At 42.5% G+C, this 25,134-nt stretch overlaps 2 protein-coding genes and 1 long non-coding RNA gene across 6 annotated transcripts in view; 1 reads left to right on the plus strand and 2 right to left on the minus strand.

Annotated features, from left to right (window-relative positions):
- LOC117571834 (mediator of RNA polymerase II transcription subunit 13) overlaps nt 1-22,524 on the plus strand; it is a 28,267-nt gene extending 5,743 nt beyond the window's left edge. For 3 of the 4 annotated variants that reach the window (XM_052005765.1, XM_052005764.1, XM_052005766.1), the window contains exons 3-14: nt 1,790-2,105; nt 7,904-7,997; nt 8,061-8,144; nt 8,379-8,830; nt 9,884-10,538; nt 11,175-11,651; nt 12,740-12,947; nt 13,020-13,630; nt 13,693-18,664; nt 19,590-19,707; nt 19,780-19,895; nt 19,956-22,524. In XM_052005765.1, the coding sequence (XP_051861725.1) occupies nt 1,790-2,105; nt 7,904-7,997; nt 8,061-8,144; nt 8,379-8,830; nt 9,884-10,538; nt 11,175-11,651; nt 12,740-12,947; nt 13,020-13,630; nt 13,693-18,664; nt 19,590-19,707; nt 19,780-19,895; nt 19,956-20,339 (8,487 nt within the window). In that variant the 3' untranslated portion in view covers nt 20,340-22,524. The remainder of the gene's footprint in view (nt 1-1,789; nt 2,106-7,903; nt 7,998-8,060; nt 8,145-8,378; nt 8,831-9,883; nt 10,539-11,174; nt 11,652-12,739; nt 12,948-13,019; nt 13,631-13,692; nt 18,665-19,589; nt 19,708-19,779; nt 19,896-19,955) is intronic. The other variant, XM_034254214.2, reaches the window with a different exon arrangement.
- On the minus strand, nt 9,317-9,886 carry LOC127565735 (uncharacterized). The gene is made up of 3 exons (XR_007955084.1): nt 9,687-9,886; nt 9,484-9,636; nt 9,317-9,405 (listed from the first exon to the last, which is right to left on the minus strand). It is a non-coding gene; the product is annotated as an uncharacterized LOC127565735 (long non-coding RNA).
- Nucleotides 22,525-24,196: 1,672 nt separating the features above from the next.
- On the minus strand, nt 24,197-24,911 carry LOC117572119 (uncharacterized). The gene is made up of 2 exons (XM_034254744.2): nt 24,442-24,911; nt 24,197-24,362 (listed from the first exon to the last, which is right to left on the minus strand). The coding sequence occupies exons 1-2, from the start codon at nt 24,884-24,886 to the stop codon at nt 24,211-24,213; spliced, it is 597 nt and encodes a 198-aa protein (XP_034110635.1). The 5' UTR covers nt 24,887-24,911; the 3' UTR covers nt 24,197-24,210.
- Nucleotides 24,912-25,134: the final 223 nt, after the last annotated feature.

A 25,134-nucleotide genomic window follows, 5' to 3' on the forward strand; every position in this document is an offset into this window, starting at 1 on the left:
TTGGGGGCGACGCTCGTCGGCAGCGCAGTCGGCAGCCATTCGTGGTTTGGGGAATACCTTTTGCTGCTTTGCTCTGCTTGCTGTTGTTGTTCACTTTGCGCGAGACTGCGACTGAATATGTATGTGTGTGAATATGCTATGTATGTGTGTGAGGTGCAGTTATTTGGCTATGTTTATGACGCGATTGTGTGTGTGTATGTACTCGAGTCTCTCGTAGTGTTTTTTTGTGCTACGCTTAACGCTCTCTTGGCCAACGCTTTTTGTCTTTGGCCCATTGATTTGTGCTTGCCACAGCAGCGGCAGCAACAACGACAACTTGTTCCAAAGCTACAAACTACAACACAAGCTACAACAACGGCAACTCGCAACTCGCACAACGGAAGCCGCCAATGACGAGCCAAAGACACCAAAGAGACCCCAGCCAGTTTTTTTTTTTTTTTTCAGTTTTGTTGTTGTGTTTTTTTTTTATTGCTTTTGGCTTTTCTTTCAAAATTGTGGCTCGTCGTTGTCGTGTTCTTCTGCTGCCTCTTCTTCGTCTGCTTCTTCTTCTGCTGCTGCTGCTTGTGCTTTTGTTTTGAGCTTTGCTTTGTATGCGCCTTTCGTTTTTTTTTTGCTTCTGTTTTCTGTTACAAGTGCAGCGATTGTGGAATGTGTGTGCTGCGTATATGTGTGTGTGTGTGTGTTTGTGTGTGTGGTTGTATGCTTAGCGTTTTGCAACACTGACGCGCTTTGTTGTGCGGAGCTTTTGTAGGTGGTAGCTGCTTAGTTAGTAGATTGTTGCGTGTGGGATTTGTAAACAAAGCGTAGGTGTTATCTCAGTTAGATACAGTTAGCAGAAGCTACAGTGATCACCCAGTACGATGGAGATGCTAGATATAATTTAGTAGGCTTACTTTATATTATACATTTTATTTTAATATTACAAAATGAGAGCACAAACCAACTTAATTTCTTTTACTTAAATGGATTAATGTAATTAAGGAATCAAGAAACATGAAAAGCAAATATTATACTTTATGAAAAAACTTGTAAAAGGCAATTTTAAATAATACATTTTCAGTTGACAAATCGAAATTCAATGTTTTATTTTAATAATTTATTTTTCAATATAAACATTAAGAAAAAAAGGTCCTATTAGCAATTTCATTTTTTACAATCGCTTCATAATTTTATATATAAAAATTTACTGAATTACGGAAATGTATAAAAAATGTATTGTACAAGACAACTGATTTATGTTGGATCATAAAATTGATAATTTAGAATTTATTTTTAAATCAATACTTCAAAGTTTAAATAGACATCGTTCTAATAATTTTACAACAAATGTTAATTTAACGTAAAATAAACTTAAGGCACACTTCCATTCAAGAAAATTTTTTTTTTTTTCAACATTCCAAAATACTTTTCAACAATATTCTGTGCCTAATAAACTAATAAACTATTAGAATTATATATTTCTTTGATTTACAAATTTTTTGTATATATTTGTAAATTTGATATTAAATAATTAATTACGAAACAATTGAAAAATACATATAACATTGGACATTCTTGGTTATTCTTTGAGCATTAATTATGTTAGGTGCGGATAAAGAATATTTCCACTCTTTTGCTTTATCGAAGTACAACTGTGAAAGACTTTACAACCATATTGATTGTACAATGTGTAATATGGATTTCGAAATATATTTATTTACTTTGTGAGCTTATCTGCCTTCGCTTTGATATATTCTAATTGAGTAAACATTGAAATGATAACGAATCTCCCTTCTTGTCTCTTCCACAGACTGATTTGTGTGGAATAAAATGGCGAAAGTTCGTGAATGGCGAACGGCCAAATGCATCGAGTGATCCTCTGGCCGATCCGATACTGCGATCCTATTCACGATGCATGCAGGCGGATATGCTGTGCGTGTGGCGACGCGTTCAATCCACGAAGCAGGATAACACCGATCAGAATGCCTTAAACTTTGAGATTACCACATCGACTACTGTACACCCGCCTCTATCGCTTGCCGCCGCCAAGGAGCTGTGGATCTTTTGGTATGGCGAGGAGCCGGATCTCAGTGAGCTCGTCGATGCCGAGCTGCTAAAAGTAGCAGGTAAGCAAAACAAGAAAATAGAAACATGTAAGAAAGCTACAGTCGAGAGTGCTCGACTATGAGATACACGCTTCCCATTTTGAATAAATGAAAAATATTGTGATATTATACTACAAAAATACTAAAAATATATCAAATGGTGTATTTGGTATATCGATATAGTACCACATTAAAAATATACCGTAAATATACCAGATTGTCAGGCAAAGCAACTAAGACCCCTAGTAAGAAGGCGTTTTTGCCCATACAAAAGAATTTCTTTACTAACTTCGACAATCTGATCGCAACCAAATTTTCAGGAATGACAATTACTATAGTTATTATTGTATATACCAAAATTCGCGACTCCAGCTTTAAAATTACGCTTGTTATTCGATTTTTGTTGATTTACGATTATAGATCTATCTTTAGTTTTTGTATTATGAGAGCATCCTTAAATTATAATGATAATACAATAATAGGAAATATATTTAATAAAACAAATACATCAAAATTCTCTACTTAATTCGATTATTAGTGAAGACAGTTTAAATTTGTTTTAAAGTTCTTACAAAATCTTACAATAAATAAATTGAAAAGTTTTATAGTTGATAGTTGTTTTAACTTTCGTTAGGCAACATTTTAAGGAAACATTGATCTATAAGAAATATCGGCAAACATCGATGTTTTGCATCACATGCCGTTACATTGCCTGGTAGCTTTATAAATTTAATAAAACGTTCAAGGCCGCAACGTGCAGCGCAGCAAAAATTTTGTTGTACCCATGAGAAAACCAAAACAATACACGCACACACACATGTGCATGTCAAATAAATAAACTCGCGCGCGCGCGTGTGTGTGTGTGTGTGTGTGTTTCTCCCTCCCAACACACAATCACTCACATGGCGCGCTCGTCTGTCAGCAACAGCAGAAGTAGTAGTCAGACCCTCCTCTCTCTGTTTCTCTCTCGCTCACTCGCTCGCTGAGTTGCCTTGCGGTCAGCCCACGCGTAAAACGTCACCTGTGTCATTTGCAATGTTTTTGTTTCGTATTGTGCATGGCGCGCTCTCACTTGGGCTTTTGGGCGCGCTCCCTCTCTCTCGCTCTCTCGTTGCGCGCTCTCTTTGAAGCTTATTTGTGTGTGAAAGTGTGTGTGTGTGTTGTAGTAGCCGCCTTGGCAAATTCAGAATGCTGTTAAGGGGGACTTGCTGCTGTTAGCCTCGACGATGATGATTGCTTTTGCTTTTACTTAGATTTTTTCATCATTTTTCTTATCAGTAGTAGCTGTAGCTGTAGAGCAACGGTAGTTTTTTTTTCTTGTTGTATGGCGTGTGGCTAATATTTATTTAATTTTTGCCCATGGCTTCCCATGCACACATAGTATATGCGCTATCGCTATCTCTGACCACAAATTATCACTTGGTGTCTCTTTGTAATTTTTGTGTTGCGGCTGGCAAAAATTCCACTCGCATTGTAATCAGTATCTATGTATGTGTGTATGTACAATATGAACATACCATGTGAACATACGTCAGCCAACGACGTAATCGCTATCGTAATCGTAACGTAGTTAACGTCTGCTTTCGATTGTGCGACGTCATAAGGCGACGAGTTGAATGCGCCGCAGTCGCTGCCGCTGTCGCAGTAACTGTCGTTGCGCTGCCTGTTTCGACTCTGGTGAAATTGTTGTCGACCCCGTTCGTCGTTTTATTTTTTTGTTTTTTAATGACAAGGACATTGACTAATTGCATTGACATTACGTTGTGCGAATTGTCTTTGCTTTTTATAGCCTTTTACTTTGTGTCGCCGCAATCAACAAACAAAAAAGCTGCTGTCCACTGACATTTTGTATGTATGCGCGTGTGTGTATTTGCGTGTGAATGAAACCAGAAAGAGAGAGACATTAAGAGAGTGTGCGACGCTGCCCAGTGAAAAAAGGCAACGACGCGTTTTATTTTGTTGTTGTTGTTGTTCTTTCTCAGACGTCACACAATGCCCACAATGGCGCCCGTTATTTTGTTATTATCAATTGCAAAAGAATGAAACAAAGTCATATTCACTCGATTTTGCAAAATTGTATTGATATCGATATCGATAGCAACAACTCGAACGATGGCGAGAAACGACATAAACAGCAACACTATGCGATTATTCGCTTGTTGCCCCCGCTACTTGTTGTCATTGCCAATGGCTGTTGTTGTTGTTCTTCTCCTCACACACACACACACACACAAACTTGATACAGTTTACCTTAAACAGCTGTCACTTTGTTGCTGCTTTGACATTGTGTATGTGTGTTTGTGTGCGCCTCTCTCCCTCTCTCACAATTGGGGCTAATAATTATGAGCTCAACTTTTGCATGTACAATGTGTGTGTGGGTGTGTGTGAGAGAGTTACTTGCGCTCTGCTCTCTAGCTAGAGAGTATGTGTGTGATTGTGCGCTGTTTCGTTCTCTCTTTAGATTTGTGCGCTGTTTTTTTTTTTCGAAACTGGTTTTAAAGCTTAATTACAATGCGCTTTGTTGTTGCTGCACGGCAAAATTTTGCATTCGTTTTTGCTCCGTTTGCCGACTGCGACGACGCTTTACCTGTTTTTTGTGTGTTGCTGCTGCGGTTTGCTTATTAACCAATTTTCAATGTGCGCTCACAATCGCAGCAGATTATTGACCTTGATTAAATACACACATATGCAATATATGTGCATTTGTATGTGTGGATTTTGCATGCCATCTACCGCTTGTTGCACGCAATTCATTGCAACGAATTTCATTGCTGTAATTCTGTAATTATTTAGACTCAAAATACAACACAACACACACGCATAAGCATACAAACACACACTCATACATTTCGCACGTCATTTACATTTTGCTGTGGCAGCAAATTTTTAACCTAAAATAGCGTTTCATCAAGCGCACAAACAACATCAAGAGAGCGCAAAAGGTGTGCGTGTGTGTGGGAGAGCAGCAGCAGTTGAGCGAGTGCATGCTTTAGAAAAACTAGCGGCACTTTTTGGCCAAACAACACTCATTCGCTCATCACTCACTCACTTGCGCTCTCAGCAACAGTGAGTGTTGCGTTTGTCTGTGCACTCCTCTCACTCACCCACTCTCGCACTCTCTCTCTCTTGCGGGTGGGCGCGCGCTCTCTTTGAAGCTGTCGCTCTGCGTGAGTCTCTCAATCAGCAGCAACATGTGCACAAACCACACGTGCTACAAAAAAAAATAACACACACACACATATGCGTGTATATAATAAATATGCGTATGCCTGTATGTAAGTATGTGTAGATATGTACTTGTATTTGGAATTTGCATTGAGCAGCGGTGGTCGGATGGTTGCCTGGTCGGCTTGCAGACGACGAAGTCGCAAGTCGGCGTAACGACGATGAACAGCAGCAGCAGCCGCATCACGTCGCCGCTGTCGTTGCCGTTGTCGGCAATGCCAATTTTATATTTGCAGAATTTGTAGGTTTGCCTTTTTTTTGTTTCTTTGAGAGGCTGCAGCCAGCCATGTAGCTGTTGCTACCCTTTTATACTTTTACATTATTCTGTTGCACGTTTCGTCTCGAACAGTGAGTGTGTGTGTGTGTATTTGTGTGTGCGAGCTTTTGAACTTTTGCGGGCTTCGCATATGACCCCTGGCTGGTCACACTAGCGAAAAAATAAGCCCACAAACACACACACACACATTCAGAAAAACGTACGCAAACGCACACACGTACATAATCGTACATTGCCCTCTGGTTAAAAATTTTACGCTGATCTCATTGAAAGAAGGTACACACAATGAAATCCACAAGCAGGCTTGTAACAACAACAACAACAACAACTATAGCTACTACAACTACAACTACATAGCTACAAGAAAACCAACAACAACAAGCATACATTTCCAAAGCCCAGCCTACGACGACGCTCTTGCCGCTGTCGCGTCGTTCGCTGCTGCTGCATTGTGACGTCGTTACTCGCTGCTTTGCTGCTCGCTCACTCACTCACTCTCACACACTCGTGTCACTCGGACTCACACTCAGTTCGCTCATTCACTCATTATTACTCACTCATTCGCCGGCGTGCGCTCTTTGTTTCTTTTTTTTTTTTTTTTTTTTTGCTGCTTTGTTGTTTTTTTGAGCGTGAATGGGGCGCGCGCTCTTGTTCTCTTTGCATTTGTGTTTTGTTATTTATAATGTTGTTTACCTTTACGTAATTATCTTTGCAACATTGCTTGGATGTTGCGCCTCTGTGTGTTTTGGCCTCTTATTATTTCTTGAATTTTTTGTCTTGTTTGTTTGTTTGTATGTGTGTTTTTGAATGCGCTGAGGGTGAAAACCGGCAGTTACAGCCTTGTGTAGGTGTCTCACGTACGTGTGTACGTCTGTATGTGTGTGTGTTTGTGAGATGCTTGGAATTTTCCAAAAAAAATTTCTCGACTATTCCTGCCGCCTCTTTCTATCTCGCTCTGGCGCAACGTAAATAGTCGTCGACTTGTCGTAGTCGTTGCCTCTTTTTGTTTTAAGTGGCATTTTGTTTGCGCTTCCGCTTTTGATTTGCCTCTGCCTCTGCCTCTGCTTCTTCTTCTCTGCCTATAGGGGCACCGTTTTGTCTTCCTCTGCTTCACTCGCATTGTTGTTTTTACTTGCATTTACATAGACACTGTCGCCTTCTCTCTCTCTCTCTCGCACTCTAACATTGTTATTAATCCATCTCTGTTCGACCAGAGTTAAATTTGTCATTGGGATGCGCGCGTCGCAAAACAATAACAAAATCATTTCGCCTTTTCAATAATGCTCTCATAAGCGCGCGCGCGTCACTTTCAAATTTGCTGCTCACTAAAATGATTTGCGTTGTTTGCCTTTGCACTTATTATTATGATTGTTGTTGTCGTTGTTCCTCTTGTTTGCTGTCACCAAGTATGCATGTGTGTGTGTGTGTGTGTTTGTGCGTGCCTAGATGAAGAAGAGCGCGCGCGTGCCTTTTTCTCTTATTTTATGCGGTTATTTTCCGCCTTTCAAATGCGTTCCACACGCCAGTTAAATACAAATTCCATTGAGTAGGGGGCGGGTGTGGAACTCAATTAGAAGTGTAAATTAACTTGTTGTGGATCGATGCTATACAAAGTGTGATCGACACTAACAATACTATACTCTTTTTTTTTTAATCTTATTCATTTAATTATAATTGTTACAAAAAGTTGTTAAGTGATTCGATATTTTAAGCCAAACTTTTATTGAAAAGTTGTTCTATGTATAAAAAATATAATTTGACGATCTTACTAGAATGGAATTATATGATATTATTGCTAGAGAAACTTTGATGATGAATAATTTATTATTTGTTAATATATTTTAAATTAAAGAATCATCATTAAAGGATTACGGGATTGAATAAATAAAATTGTTTTGTTTCAAGAGTTGCTTAAATTAGTTTACAACTTTATATAGTTAAAATTAATAATAAGCCTGAAACCCTGAGTCTTTCATCTCATTGCAATAAGCAATTGTATTCGTTATTTTAGTAAATTAATAATAATAACATCAATAAAATTGCTTAATAAGTTTAAAATTACCTTTTGTATATAATATGGAGAATAATAATTAAAATAGCAACCATAAATTCTATAAATTCCTTTAAATAATACGAGCTTTTAATTTTTCCATACAAATAAGCTTTCGAAACTCATCGTTGACTAACTAGCAACCAGAAATTCTATAAATTTCTTGAATTAATAAGAGCTGTTAGTAGTTATTCTATACTATAAGCTTTAATATGCTTTCAAAGCTCACCGTTAACCAACTGGTTTCTTTTGTTTTTTGTATTGCAGCAAATCAAGCGCTTTGGAATGGCACGTGGAAGGGTGAACTGACCTACGAGTGCCGCTCTCTGCTCTTCAAGGCGCTGCACAATCTCATGGAGAGGTGAGTTTATTGGATATGCTTTAGAAAGACTTGGATTAATCATTAATTTCTTCCTACTCGCAGATTTGTACTCACCAAGGACATTGTGCGCTTTGGCAAATGGTTTGTTCAGCCTTGCACCTCAAGCGATCGTCTCTTTGGACGCAGGTAAGTTACGATCCCAAATGGAATCCACATTTTGGATGACATTTGCCAACACGACGATGACCAGATGTTGAAAGTAACTCCGCTGGTTGTCGCGGTAATCATCCCAGATCAAATGAATCAGGAACTCTGTGCGTTCGCATTGAAGTCTATGCGATCGCATCGTTCTTTCTGGCACAAATCCCCAATTGATTCTTGACAGGATTAGCTGACATATCTCTTACATCTTTCTTCTAGTTCGCAACACTTGTCCTTTTCGTTTACGTTCTTTGTGCATGGCGACACGGTTTGTGCCTCCATCGATTTGCGGGAACATCCTGCCGTGCGTCCCTTGACCAAGGAGCATCTGGCCGAGGCGTCGGCAGCCTTCGCTGCGGCGAGTGGCCAAGGCAATGCTTCGGCTTCCAAGGATGCGGCAAATGGTGGCGCAGCTGCTGCCACAACACCGTTGCCTGCCGCTTCGCCGCTGATCGAGGCTGGAGCCGAGAAGCCAGCGACGACATCGACGACGCCGGCACAGGCGAGGAAGGTGATGTTGGCACCGTTTGGCATTGCGGCAATACTCACTGGGAACAGTTACAAGGCCAGCGATCCCATGGCCGAAAAGATTCTCGAGGATTGGGCATCGTTTTTTCCGCTGTGCAATAAGGACAACACGGATGTGCCGCCAGTGGTCGAGGTGGTGTCGGGTGAGTAAAAGAAGTAGCATGGTAAACCCCTTAAAAGATCACACATTTATCCCTTGAATTCCCCATACGATCCATTTGAAATCTATTCCCAGATAAACTAAATTCCTTTCTTCGATAATACACAACAATTTAACTTTAATTTCAATTCTTTGCGAGATTGTGTCGAATATTAAAATCATATATATTTAAAAATAAAAAACAATTTCTAAAATTTACCTTTAAAAGAATGTTTTTAATGTATTCGCTTTTTACATTGACTGATCTTTATTTTGTTTTAAAGAACAGCTGTCTTAAAGTCCATTTTCACTATCGCAATTATCGTTAACTTTTGTAAAGTTAGCTGGAAGCTTTACAATTTAGACAGCTGTTATTGAAAAAAATTTATTTTTCACACATCTGTATACATGCTTTAAATTTTTAATCTAAATCTGAGATTTTCACAATTCCTACCATCCAGCATAAGGTTTGAATAGAATTCCTACGATTCGCATTATACTATAAGCTCAGAATAGGAGCCCTTACAAATTACTCATGCGATCTTCAAATGTGTGATCTATTTTTTAAAATATGATTCTCTACAATTATAATAAAGCTCATTATAATTAAGCTCATTGAAATTCAATCCACTATGGTACTCCACAAAATACACATACCAAGAACATACGATCCACATGCAATTTACTTGCTAATCCCAATCTTTATGAATTTCTTATGCGATCCTCAAATATTTGTTAACTTCTTTTGAATTGAATTTCGATCCTTCACAAAATACACATCCCAAACATATACCATCCACATGGAATACACTGAAATATTTGTTAACTCTGTCAATAAATGAAGTAAGCTCATTCGATACCCTTATAAAATACGCATCCCAATCACATACGATCCACATGCAATCCACTTGCTAATCCCAATCGATCTTCTACAATATAAGTATGCTCATTGAAATGCAATCCACTTTGATCCTCCATTAAATATACATAGTAAACACATACGATCCACATTCAATCCACTTGCTAATCCCAATCGAATATCTCCCGCTACTTTCAGGTGGTCATAAGATGTATCACCCCACGAACTATGTACTAGTCACAGATCTGGACGACATGGAGCATATGGAGTTTACCGAGATGTACAAGGCGAATGGCGGCAGCGGGGCAGCCGAACCAGCTGTGCTTGCGTCGCTCTCCTCGCCCGCAGCAGCCGCAATGGCGCCAGCAACAACGCCAGCAGCGATGCCAACGGCGGCCATTAAAGAGGCGGCGATTGTGGCGCCATCTGGCGGCAATACGAATGGAAACTGTAACAACAACAAGAAGGCAACAACAACAATAGGAACAACGACGACGCAGGCGATGAGTGCGTTGGAACGTTTAACGTTTCAGCCGTACTACGATCAGCGTCCGACATCGGGATTTACCTTCAATACCAACAATACTCACATACCAGCAACGGCGGCCATTGAAATGCCTGAGCGTGCTTGGCAGGATTGCATCATGAATACACTGCATGTGGATGCCGCGGCGTCAGCGACGTCAGCGTCGGCAGCGATTCCGGCAGAGGAAGAGGATGTGAAGCAAACGGATTCCAAGCAGCATGTCCAGCAGCAAATTCAACAGCAGCAGCAGCAGCAACAACAACAGCAGCGGCAAAAGCTGTGGAACTTTGTGGATCCCATGCAGAAAGCTCCTTGCATATGCACCAAGTAAGTTTTTCTCGCTGCAGTTTCTCTTTGCAAACCGAACGCCCGCTGTCTCTCTTTTCTATTCCTGTTCCTCTTTGATTTTTTTTTTTTAACTTTTCTCTGCACCCAACCACCCAGCAAACACCTATACCATGCACTTCAAGTGTGTGTGTTTATGTGTGACTGTGTGTGTTACGATCCTGCTACTCCTCTTTTACTCTATCTATCTCTGTCTGTCTGTCTCTCTTTTTTGGAGTATGTGTGATTTGTTTTTTTTTTCGTAGCGCGATTTGTGTTGAATTTTTATCGATATCGATATATTATGAATATATATGAATTGTAATCGAGAGATTTGTATAACGCTTTGATGGCATGCCTAGAATACCAGAATTCAGTATATTCCCTAATATTGCAATATTATTAAATAATTTTTTTTGTTTTTTTTTTATGTATTTTTAATCATAAGTTAATTGTGCGTGCGTCTGTGTGTAATTGTGTGTGTGTGCGTTGCATGTGTTGCCATTCTAATCAAACGCTTACAGCCGTTAAGACAAATCGAAACTCACCACAGCAAACGCGCGCGCGACTGCGAATCAAATGTGTGTTGAAAGTTGAGTTGAAAATTTAACACAAAAAAAAAAACCCACCAAATTTCAGCGCACAATGCAGCGGCGGCGGCAGCAGCAGCGCCGGCAGCAAGCAGCGTCAGCAGCAACAGCAGAGCAGTAGCAGCGGCGGCAATTCGCCTGCACTGCGTGCTGCCATCAGTGCTGCCAACAACAGTGGCAAAACGTCGTTCCAGCTCTATCAGCAGCAACAACAACAACTACTACAACAGCAACAACATCATCACCAGCGACCTGCAGCAGCGTCTGTGGTGGGGGCGTCGTCAACGTCGTCGCATCATTCCAGTTCGAGTTCCAGTCTTGGCTGCTCCTCCTCAACAACTTCCTACTACTCCTCCTCCTCCTCATTCTTCACAACAACAACTACTACTGCTGCTGGTGGCACAAGTCTCAAGCGTAAAATTGTACCGTTTCACAAGCGCTTTCTACTCAATTCTCAGACAGCGCTCAAACTTTACAACAACAACACTACTACAACAACAACAGACACCAATATACCAAAACAAAGGTTTGTGTCGCTGTTCAAGCCAAGTGTGTGTGTGTGTGTGTGCAGGCAATTTAGCAGCGCTGCCAACTTGTTTTCATTTTTTTTTTCATTTCGTTTTCTTTTGGTTGTTTTTTGTTTTTTTTTTAGTTCTAATACGCTCTCTTTGAATTTCTTGCTCATAAACTCACACACACTCCCTTTAAGTTGTTTATATTCTGTTACTACAAACGACAACACAACAACATGTTCTACTTAAGTTTTTAATTTCGTTGTTTTTGGTTGACAAGTTTTCTTTGCTGCTAATTTTTAACTCACATATAAATACACAAATACATAAATACATACTGTGAAATGGCCACCCACACATACATAGAATACATGTGCAGCTCTGCCATAAAGTTATTAACAATATGTTTATTGTATTTTTTTTTTTTGTTTAATTATTAACTTGCGGTAACTGGCAATAATAAATAACAATTATTAATTTCATACATTGTAAATGAATGGCTTCAGCCAACAGCCTTCCACATAACTCCGCTTTTGCACCAATCAAAAGCGGTCGTTACGATTGTCATAAACAACGACTCGTTATCGGTACTTTTGGTATATAGTAGTTGGTACATTGCTATCGATATTGATCCTGCGGTGCTGCCCCACACACATCTCACACACATACTACCGCATACACATACTTAAGTATATGCTGTAAATAACCATTACATGACATGCATATATTAATGTTGTTTGTAATTTTTTTTTTTTTTTTTGGCAACTGCGAAGTTGATTATGATATTTTTATTCTACTCCCTTGGCTCTCCTTTTCCTCCCACACACTATCTATCTCGTTCACTCGCGCGCTCTCTCTTGGATGTGGTTTTGATTTTGTTGCTTAGCATATTAGCAGTGCTTATCGATAAGCCGTTTTGATTAATCGATTAATTACTCTATGTATGCGTTATACAGTAGTTGGTTGGTTATAAATATTTTAATTTTCTAATATATATTTTTTGTATATAACCCGCAAGCATGTAGCGTATGCTATTTTCATTTGTTTGCATAATGCCCATAATAAATTACTAATAACAATTATTGCAAACTTTCTTCTGCAGACATTTGGCCGCATCGAGTGCAACGACACCACCCTGTGGCGGTGCGTCGATATATTCATCACGCAACTCGCTGGGCGGCGATACATCATCGATGCCGCCAGCGGTGACCTCCTCATCGGTTGGATCACCAGCGACGCCAGCGCCATCTCCACATCCGCATCCCAACTCGGCACAATCGCAGCCGACCTCAGTGCCGCCCGCTGAGCAAGTGAGTACTGCCCTCCCCTCCACCTATCAACTGGAATATTTGAATCTAATTGTTATCCTTATTGCTTTGCAGCTGCTTAACATGAGTCCGCATGCGCCCACATCCGTTTCGAATCTGCAGCAGCCGCCCACGCCCATCGATCATCTGCTGGACAAAAATACGCCAGCGCCCACGCCCACGGATCAGCACGATAACAAGAGTATAACCGCCTCCCCCTATGTGCATCAGACGCCCAGCGGGGAGCCGCCCGCCTACACAGAGCACGGCTCGAACGCGGGTGGCGCCAATGCAGCATCCGGCGAGCAGCAACCAGCGACGCCCACATCCGGCAATGCAACATCCTCCGGCACAACGCCAGCAACAGTTGGCGCAGGAGCAGGAGGAGCAACGGCAGGTGCTGGAGCGGCAGCAGGTGGTGCAGCTGGTGTGCAGTGTGGCACAATTAGCGTAAAGAAGCTGGAGATGCAACCATCAACAGCACCAACCTTAACGCAAATCAAACAGGAGCCAGGCACAGTGGTGCAGCGATCGCAACAGCAGACGGTGGCCACAAGCACGATGGAGGCGGTGAGCAATCTGCTTAATTTGTACAAGACGCCGCAGCTGAAGCTCAAGGATGTGGATAGCTTTAGCGAGGAGTGGCTCAAGGAAATCATATATGACTTTAGCCTACAGGAGGCTTGGTAAGCTAGCTGCTTTAGTAATCCTCTCGAGTGGCAAATGTTTAACTACTCTTTCTTCACAGGGACAATTTGCCGGTGATGCGACCCAATCTCAATGAATCCGCCAAGCAAAAGCGACCACGATACGCCAAAAACCTTTACGAGGGACACACGCACTTCAAGCCGCTGATGCCGTCACCCGGATCCGTCTACGGTTCGCTGCTCTCCATCGATGGCAATGCCACGCAACCGTCGCAACTGGCAGCAGTCTCCGATACAACCGGAGCTGCAGCTGGTGGCGGTCTGGTGGGCATAGCCAGTTCCTTTGGAGCAACAGCCGCCGGTGGAGGAACGGGAACGGGACTCAATAGCGGAAGCAACGATGAGGCGGACAGTGCGCTCAATGCGGCAGCTGGCGGTGGCAACAGCGGGAGCGCAGCTACGGCCAGCAGCTTCTTTCCGGGTCTGGACATTAAGACGGAGCCCGGTTTGCATTCGCCCTGCAAGGAGTCCAAGTCAACGAATCTCGCTGGCAGCGGCGGCAATCTCTTCACCGCCGAAGGACTTAATCCCACGCTCGACGATCTGGAGCAGATCTTCGACACGAGCTCCAATGATGAGTGCAGCAGCGTGCAGATTCATACGCCACCCGACTCCAATAATCCCTCGAATGGCGGTTGCAGTGCGGTGACAAATACGATTGATGAACTCAAGCGTAGCACTGCGGTGGCAAGTGCTGTGGTCGCCGCTGTGGTTGCCAGTTCGGGGGCGGGCAGCATACAAGCGGAGGATTTGACCAAAATGTTTCCAACGCCGCCGTCCCATGAGCAACAACATCCCAATTCCAGTCCCTGCCAAACGGACGTTGTCATGACGGATCTCAGCGTGGACACGAGCAGCGTTGGCGGCGTCTCCAACAATAACAACAACAACAACAACAACAACAATAACAACAATAGTAATAGCAATAACAACAATAATAACAATGCTAGCAATAATGGAGGAGGCGCTGCACTTGCTCTCGGTGTTGTGCTCAAGCTGACGAAGCAGGAGTACAACGTGGAGCTGGGAAGTCCCGTGGAGGAGCCCATCCACGACTGGAACTACGTGTACCGACCGCCGCAGCAGGAGAAGTTCGTGGGCAGCTCACGCTATGCGCCGCTCACGAATCTGCCCAGTCAAACGCTCCCCGCACTCGCCATGCCCGCCAATTGTTACTACAATCCCACCTGGAGTCACAGTCAAAAGTCACGCGCAGCCACTTTGGCCAAGGCGGCGGCAGCTCAACAACAACAGCAACAACATCAGAAGCATCAACAGCTGCAGCAGCGCATACAACAGCATCAGCAACACCAGCAACAACAGCAGCAGCAGCAACAACAGCAGCAACAACAACAGCAGCAGCAACATTCGCATCAGAAGCATCAGCAGCTGCATGATTTGTTGGCCGCTGGACCTCGGACTCCCATGATGAACACGGCGATGCCGTCGCCAGTCTCCACAGTCCCCCAACCGTTGAGCAGCGGTGGCAGCCAGCTGCTGTTGAATCAGCTCAACTGTCCGCAAGCGCCGCCCGGCAGCTCCATGCAACAGATGATGCAACGCGCTGGGATGTCACCCATGCCTCCCTCACCGGCAGCTGCCGGGTTAGTGCCCTTCCCACGCAGCAGTCCCATGCATCACAATGCTGGGAATATGCGTCAGACACCCACACATCCGCCACCGCCGTATCCCTACGAGCTTGCAGCAGCGAGTCCGGCGACCTCAACATCCTCCACGTACCTCAACAAGCCGTACAACTCGCAGGATGCGCACACGCCGCACGCACAATTCGGACACCAAATGCCTGGCGGCGATAAGCTCGCCATGATGCAATACGGCGCAGGAAGTGGAGGTGCTAACAATGCGGGAGGTGCGGTTGCCTCGGCTGTGGCAGCTGCAATGGGTTTGCTGCAGGAGCTGCCCGAGGTGAATTCGGTGCTGGTGAACATTTTGCTGTACGACACCGCGTTGAATGTATTTCGGGATCACAACTTTGACAGCAGCAGTGTTTGTGTGTGCAACGCCGATGCCCAGAAGATTGGCAACATTCGCGGCGCGGACTCAGGGGTTTATGTACCGCTCCCAGGGAGCAGTTTCAATCCGTTTCCCACGCAACAGCGACTGCTCAATGGACCGAGTGGCGCAGCATTGGCAGCGCCAAACAACTCCTCATCCGCCTCCTCCTCCTATGGCATGCGTATGCTGAGCTCCTTTGGCGGCGGGCTGGACTCGCCGGCATTGCCCGCACCCAACGGGGGTTCGAGTGGTTCCAGTTCGTGTACACCGCCCAGCAGCAACCCGCACATCACCGGCTACGTGGACGACGATCCCGTCGAGTGCACCTGCGGCTTTAGTGCGGTGGTCAATCGTCGACTCTCTCATCGTGCTGGTTTGTTCTACGAGGATGAGCTGGAGATCACGGGCTTTGTCGAGGATCCGGGACGTAATAAACAACCCACGCTGCTCAGTCTCATACAGAGTTTGTGCCGGAAGAGCGTGAAACCTGGAGCTTCGGAATTGTCCACGGGCAGGGAACTGGAGAAGGTGACATCGGGAGGAGCGGGAGCTAGTTTAGCGGTCGCTGAGCAACTGGCGCATGCCATCTTCGATCTGCTGCTGGATCAGTGCTCCATCATACAGACGTCGAGCAGTTCGGTGCATCGGGCGTTGCAATCGCATCGACGTCGCATGTCCCGACAGCGGCGGCTCTTCGGCAACAGCGGTGCACCGACCGCATCGATGGAGTCCATTGCGAATGTGCTCGAGTTCACCGATGCCCACGATGTCATAAGTCTGGCGCTGGAGCAGGCGCGACTGGCTTTCGAGGAGCAACGCCTGGACATGAATATGCTCGAGTTCGGGCACAATCAACAGCAGCACAATTCGCAGCACTCGCAGCATCATCAGCAGCAATCGCATCCGCATCAACCCTCACAGCCGGGACAACAGTTGAGCGCCTTCCAAGCGGCGCCCGCGTTGAGGCAGAAACTCCACGCTTTGGGCAGCGGTCGTCTGACGGTGCACAAGTGGCCGTATCTCCCGGTGGGTTTCACACGTAGCAACAAGGAAATCGTCCGCACCATGAACGCCATTCAGCCGATGCTGCAGAGTGCCTTCCACTGTAAGTCGCGCGGCGGCTCCGCCGGCTCTAAGGATGCCAGCTCCTACAACACGGTGAGTGGACCGCTCACCTGGCGGCAGTTTCATCGTCTCGCCGGACGTGCGTCGGGTCAATGTGAACCTCAGCCGATCCCTTCGGTCGTGGTGGGTTACGAGAAGGATTGGATCTCGGTGGCACCGCATTCCATACACTATTGGGACAAGTTTCTGCTGGAGCCTTACTCCTATGCTCGGGACGTCGTCTATGTCGTGGTGTGTCCGGATAATGAGCATGTTGCGGCGCACACTCGGACTTATTTCCGTGAGCTGAGCAGCACCTACGAGATGTGCAAACTAGGGCGGCACACGCCCATACGCGGCTGGGATGGTGTGCTCCAAGTCGGAGCACCCAACAACAATAACAACAACAACGGAGCTCCTGGGGAACGTGAGACACCGCTGGATGACTGGCTTCGCACGCTGGAGCATGCGCCGCTTGCAGATCAAATCCGACGCTATGCCATGGCCTTTCTCTATCAGCTGGCGCCGTATTTGAGTCGGGTGCCCAACGATAAGACGTTGCTCAATCCACCCGATGCCAGTGGCAGTCACCAGGGCAGCAAGGGACAGTCGGGGAATGCAACGCAGTCACAGACGGGCGCCTCAGCGCCTGGCACGGATCATGCTAGCGATGGCACTACGCTTATCAAGCTCGAGCCTGGCACAGAGCAGACGACGACGACGGGGCAACAGGATCAACAGCAGCAACAACAGCAGCAGCAGGATAGCAAGCAGGATGTGAAGCCGGGTGTGGCGGGAGCTGGAGCAGGCGGCGCTGGCGCCGATGCCAAGCCAGCTCTCGTGCTCGGCGATCCGCTGGGCATGGGCGAAACCCTCGAGGATATAAATCCCTCCGCGATTGTGTTGTACGTGGTCAATCCCTTTACCTTTGCCTCGGACAGCGTTGAGCTGGAGCGTTTGGCCTTGATTGCGCTGTTGCGTTGCTATGCGGAACTGTTGAAAGCGGTGCCCGACTCGGTGCGCGCCCAGATGAACATACAGATCATCTCGCTGGAATCGATCATGGAGCTCGGTCCGGCGGGCAACCGACGTCGCTTCTCCGATGAGATCAAGTGCCTGGCACTCAACATATTCTCGCAGTGTCGTCGGCATTTGGTGCATGCGCAGCCGGTGAAGAGTCTGACGGGCTTTGGCACCGCCGCCAACATGGAGGCGTTCCTCAAGACCAAGGATGAACCCAACCGGAGGGCGTACAAAATGTACACAGCGCCCTTTGTGTTGGCGCCGATGCATGAGCGGAACGACAAGACGGACTTCTCCAGGGCAGCGGGAAGCATGCACGGTCAGAATGAGACTCGCTATTCGGTGATGTATTGCAATTACTGTCTGAGCGAGGATCAGGCTTGGTTGCTGGCCACCGCTACCGATGAACGGGGCGAACTCCTCGAGAAGGTCTGCATCAACATCGATGTGCCGAATCGTGCGCGACGACGCAAAGCTCCGGCTCGTTATGTGGCATTGCGTAAGCTGATGGACTTTGTCATGGGTCTTATATCGCAGACGTCGCAAATGTGGCGTCTGGTCATCGGACGCATCGGTCGCATTGGGCACAGCGAACTGAAGTCTTGGAGCTATTTGCTGAGCAAGCAACAGCTGCAGAAGGCTTCGAAGCAGTTCAAGGACATGTGCAAACAGTGTACGCTCATGTATCCACCGACCATTCTCAGCGCGTGTCTTGTCACACTCGAACCGGACGCCAAGTTGCGTGTGATGCCCGATCAGTTTACGCCCGACGAACGCTTCTCACAGATCTCAATGCAGAATCCGCTCTCCACGCCACAGGACGTGACCTGTACTCACATCTTGGTCTTCCCCACGAGTGCTGTTTGTGCGGTGAGTTGAAAGTTTATTCTTTATTTTTAAGTATGACAAAAGGCACAAGGAAGTTAGTTATTGGGAATCTAATTTAGGCTTAGATTTAAGTTCATAAAGTGGTTTAAACTGAGTGACCGACTAACTGCATGAATGATTTACACAGCAGAGCTGAAGTGGTAAGACTCAGGAGGCTGAAAAATTAATTTAGGTTTCAATCTATATAAATTCAACTTCTTATCCTGACTGACTGACCAACAGACTGACGGATTTATACAGTAGAGTTTAAATGGTAAGACCCAGAAGGCTGAAAAATTAATTTAGGCATTAATATATAAGCACTCAACTGTTTATCCTGACTGACTGAGGAACAGACTGACTGAACTATTAACGCTCAACCCAAGCGGTAAGTGGTAGGAGACTAAAATTTGTACCTTAAAGGTTTTTAATACAATATACAATTTGATTGTGCAATAAAACTAGGTTGTCCGAAATTCAATCCAAATTTATTAAGGTATCAATGCAAACCCAAGCGGTAAGAGCTAGGAGGCTGACATTTTTACCTCACACAACTTCCTCAATATAATCGTGCAATAAGACTAGGGTTTTCAAAGTAAAGCAATAGAAACTGATTGAACTATCAATGCAAATCCCCTATGGTAAGAGCTTGAAGGCTGTAGTATTTTCAAAACAAAATTTGTACTAGTAATGAGCTGAATATTGGATAATACAGATTGCTAAAGTCCTTGAAAGAAAAAAAATCAAATGAGATGTTCGGTTAGTAATTAAATAGATAAAACATCCTAGATTTAGTTGTTTGTTATTATTGACCTAAAAATGAGAAAACAGAGCTCCTAAAACATTAGTGACTTTATGGGTAATTTCTTCTTTTCTGCTTGAATTTAATAATTTACTAATTTCAATATTTTCTTTTTTGATATTGTAGTCCTTTACACGCCAATTCCAAAACGAACCGCCGGTGGAAGATGATTTCATCTTCGGCGAGGGCGAAGAGGGCAACGAGGACTTTAGCGATGCCGACATCGGAGATCTCTTCTGGGACTGTGAGTATTGTCGCTTTGTAAACATCAAAAAACTTCCGTAACCAACAATACTGACTCTCTCTCTTCTCGTAGCTCACATGGATCGCGTTTCGAATCACGGCAGTCCAGGTCGCATGGAGGACAATCGCAGCTGGCAAAGTCCCGGCGGCAACAACTTCAAGTGCACGCCTCCCCAAGAAGTCGAGGAGGTAGGAAGTAACTTTACTGTTCATAGCTTTCACTTTACTAATCATTGCATGTTCTTTTAGGTGGGATCGCTGAATCAGCAACCGATATCGGTGGGTTATATGGTGTCCACAGCGCCAACAGGTCGAATGCCCGCCTGGTTCTGGTCGGCATGCCCGCATCTCGAGGATGTGTGTCCAGTCTTCCTAAAGACGGCGCTGCATTTGCATGTGCCCAACATACAGATTGCCGACGATATACTCAACTCGACCAATGCCCATCAATCGGCCAACGATCATCCGCTGGACTCAACGCTCACCGCCGACGTCCTTCGCTTCGTGCTCGAGGGCTACAATGCACTCTCATGGCTGGCACTCGATTCGAATACACACGATCGTCTCTCCTGTCTGCCCATCAATGTGCAGACGCTGATGGATCTTTACTATCTAACAGCGGCCATTGCGTAGGCAGCATCAACAGAACAGCACACATAACAGAGCAGTAACAGTAACAGTAGCAATAACAGTGGCAGTAAATGTAAACTGCAGTCGTAATATTAACAGTAACAGTCGCATGCTTCCGTTTGCTGTACTTCCAAAAAGAAAACAAAAAGAAAAACAAAAACAAATAGCAGAAATCCACAAGTGCTATAATTAAAATACAAACATAGAATATGAATGAAATCCAAATGAAACCAAAAAGAAACAACACCAAGCAACCAAAACCAGCAATGGCAAAAACAAATGAAAAAATGAAGTTAACAGTCCAAGAAGAAAAGTAAAAGCGCGCGGTAACAGTAAAAGTCGCTGCTGCGAAACCATTTTTGAACAGCAACAACGCACACAACAAAGAGAAGAACAACAACAACCATACAGAGTTACAGTTTTAGCGCGTATTAAAAACAACAACAACAACACGAGAGCCTTGTAATTAAAAACAGCAGCAGCCTTACAGCCTTACAACAACAGCAACAACAGCACAGGGTGTGTGCGATAGATGGAACGATAGATCGATCGATCGATAGATAGTTATCGATTGATTTGATGAACCGATGATTAAGCGACTTACCCGTTAAGTCTTGTGTAGCAACAGCATTACTATTTATTAATATATATATTGAGAATTGTATAGTGCGAGAATTGTTTTTTTTAGGCTGGCGTTCGTTTTAGTGTTTAATATTTATACATATACAACAACAACAAAAGAGAAATGGAAAAAAAAATCCACATCAAGAAAAACAAAACAAAACAACCACACATAGGGGCGTATTTATATATATTATATACTTAGGTTCATATATACAATTAATTAAGCAAAGAAAACAAAAACAAAACAAAATTAGTTAAGCAGCAATGAGAAAGAGAGGAAGCAAATTAAACATATTTAGCGAGTAAGTAAAGAAAAGTTTGTACATATTTACAACCAATTTGCCGTAAGCATTAAGAACAACAACAACAAACCAACAACAACAACAACAATAATAATTATATATGAAAAAATAATAAGCATATTAACATAAATTAAAACTAAATAAACAAACACAACGTATAATTATACAAAAAAAGGAAAACGTAGCTTACAAAAACAAAAAAAAAAACAAAAACCTAATTAAATCGTAAATTAAATTAATAAATTGTGTAAATTTTTTGTGCAAAGCGAGCATTAGTTTAAATTATTATAAAAATGCAACAACAAATTAATGTTAAAGCGACAACTCACACACACACACAAACACTTATACAAAGACACTCACACATACAAACGGACAAAGCGGAACACACACAGACATATATACAAAAGGAAACAGTATACTGTACATGCATATATAACAATTATATATATACTATATATAGAAAGAGCGATATATAAACAATTATATCTGGACGCTAAGCGCAGATCAGAAGAAGAAGAAGAGCATGAAGGGGCGGGAGCTGGGGTTTTATGGTATAAGGGAAAAGTAAAGTCAGTAATTAGATTGAGCGACAGTTTATTGTAAATTGCGTTTATTTGTTGACATAGGCAACTTTTGTACTTCGCACACACACACACGAACACAGACACACACACACACACATCCACATAGCCAATTGTTTAACAATAAATTACTTAAAAGCGAAATATGTGTACAAATTAACATAATAATGTGGTTACAAAGAAAAGCTTTCTACACACACACACACACACACATACAAAACACATACACTCACACACTTGAAGAGAATTTCATTTTTTATATAGCACGTTTCAAGATTTTCGCTAGACTTAAGTTTTGCATCAACTAAACGAAAACAACAACAAATAATTAAACAATGAAATTATTTTTACCTGTGTATTTTAATTAGCATAATTTATCAACAAAGCGAAACAACAACAAAAAGTACTATTACAAAGACGTTTTTAAACAGAACAGATTTACATTTAAGTAGTTTGGTTTTTCATTTAGTATTCTATTTTTTTTGTGTAATAAACAAACAATGATTTGCAATTTATTTTCGTATTATTTCGTTTTTCTTTTCTCTTTGTTTTTAAGTCTTCGCTCAGGTCCAGTTCACATAGTTAGCGGATCAGTCATATCTATAAAGCATCATTAAAAAAGAAAACCAAAAAAAAAAAGGAAATACAAATAAAACGATGCACGCTGTACATAAAAAATGCTTCAACAATAATTTCTAGAATTTTTCCAAAAAAAGACGTAGCTACAAAAAGAAAAACAGAAATAAAATTTTCTAAATGAAAAATTTTCAAAAAAAAAAAAAAAGTAAAAAATTTCCTAGCTAAGGTTTCAGTTCAACTCTCATTTTATCTGCGGGGTAAAAAGGGGTGGGGGAAACCAAGAACAACAACAACAACAACAAAGAGCAAATATTTAAAAAATATATAGCAATAATTTTTAATCGTAATTCACATACACACAAACACGAACACACTCATACATTCACACACATACAGAGAGCGAGCGCAGGCGAAACTTACATATAAATAAAAAGAGCAGCAACAAATGACAACAAGAACAACAACAAAACGCATTCATAAATAAACAAAAAATGAATTAAAACCAAAATGGAGGGAACAGTTTTTTAAAATCAACTCAATTTACGAGTTGAAACCATTTTCTAAGAAAAATAAAAGCAAAACAACAAAAAAAAATGCTAATCGACTCGTGTAACTTTTTCCAAAAGTAAGGGTCAACAAAAAAAAACAAAAACAAAATTCGTTCGGCATTTCCAGTGGAAGCGTCGACGAATTGCCAAGCAAAGCAAAAACAAAACAAACGCAAAACAGAAAGCAAAAAAAAAAATGAATATACATATAAAAAATTGTAAAGTAGTTAAGCGAAAATTTCGAAGGCTTGAGATTAACAATTTTTGCGGCAAAAAAAAAACAAAACAAACGAATAAAAACGATTTAAAGAAAACATTACATAAGTGCATTAAGCGTTTGGAGGAGGAAAACCATTTACTAGCCTAGCCCCTAGCCTAAAAGTATGCAATTACTAAGTTAATAAATTTGTTAAGGTTAGTTTCGAGGTTAGTTTTACGCGCGGCGAATCAAAAAGCGGCGAAACACACATACACACAGAGAGACACTCGGAGCCACACACACACACACATACATATACATACATAGGCCAAATTCAAATTGAAAACAAAATTAATTATACTTAGGCGGCGACAAAGAACAAAAAAAAACAAAAATTAAATTAATGAAAGCGACAAAAAGAAAAAAACAAAATCCAAAAATGCATTTGTTTATAAAACAAATGGGCGAATGTTAAAAAAACGCCATATATATATACAATACATATATACATGAATACATACATAAATTAGATGGCAGTGGAAGCGAGAGAGAGAGAGTTTTGAGGAGGAGGAGATAAGAAAACGATGTCAAAATCTAGCTACAGAATTGCATATTATATACAATTATAATAATTATATAATGGACAAAACAAAACAAAACACACATTCAAACACACACACACACAAAATGTTGTTGTAGTAAAATTACAATTAAGTTTTGTTTTGCTACCGAACGATAGATGGCGTTGACGAGTTTAAACTGTAATGAGAAGCATAGCAAAAAAAAGTCAAGCGAAAACACAAAAACAAAGTCAAATTTTAAATGTGCAAAGTGTAAAATGCAAAAGAAAACCAAAACACAAATTGAAAACCAAATAATTTTTTTGCAAATTCTTTATAATTATTAAAACCGGTTTTTGGCGAGCAGGCAAAATACAAAAAAAAAAAAACAAAACCAAAACATTACAAAAAAAAACACATTTTTCCAATAAAAATTAAAGAAATGAAAACAATGAATTTCAACGAGCTTAGTTTTACTTTACTTTAAAAATTTGGGGCGACGCTGACCAATGCTGGAATAGAATTCCTTGAGCTTTGCATTGAATTCAAAGCCTCCCGCATGACGATTTGTCTTCCAAGCTGCCAACAATATTTCCACATCGTACTCGACGTTGTCATCATCAAGGCCCACTGTGAAATCGAGTGAAAGAGAGAGAGAGACAGTGAATTAAATTTCCAATTGGTTCCAGTGAACACTCAATCTACTTACGCACAACCATCTCCTTTACCTCCCACTCATATTCGTAGCGCTTGTGCAAAAACAACAACAAGTTGTGCAGTTTGCTTGTGTTGAGCTTCTGCGTAATGCGATGATTTTTCAAGTGCGCATCATCGTTCCATATGCGCACACGTTGCCACATGTACTCGATGCGATCCCGGGTTAGACGCAGTGCTTCCAGTATATGCTTTAGTACGAAAATGTTTTTATTCAGGCGCACCGATAGGTGATCTATACTCTCTTGTGTGCGACGCGTTGTCTTCCTGTCGCCGCAGTTCAATTCATTTTGATGCATTAAAATAAAGCTATAGGTTTTGGCGTAACTTGTCAACTGTTTGTTGCCATTTGTTATTAAGTGATGCCAACACTCTACATCTTCTTTAAGTTTAGCCGGCATTTGATTTAATTCCTTAAAAGCTGAACGATGAGAAGCCATTTCTTAAATTACCAATTGCGTGCAATAAAACTCGAAAGCGTAATTAGACAACACTGCAGGAAAAGCGCAACTTTTTGCACACATCGCCTTTAATCGATAGTATTGATCGTAATTAGTGCGTGGGATCAGTGCTGCCAATTTGGATTTTTTTCCGTCAAATCTGGCTTTTTTTGAAGGCTAAATGCGGGAAAAATTTGTGAATTGCGGGAATTGTGAAAAGCGGGAATTCTAGCTTTTTTATAAATTCT

The sequence above is a fragment of the Drosophila albomicans genome, chromosome 3 (genome assembly GCF_009650485.2).
Source record: "Drosophila albomicans strain 15112-1751.03 chromosome 3, ASM965048v2, whole genome shotgun sequence".
Classification (NCBI taxonomy): Eukaryota; Metazoa; Arthropoda; class Insecta; order Diptera; family Drosophilidae; genus Drosophila; species Drosophila albomicans.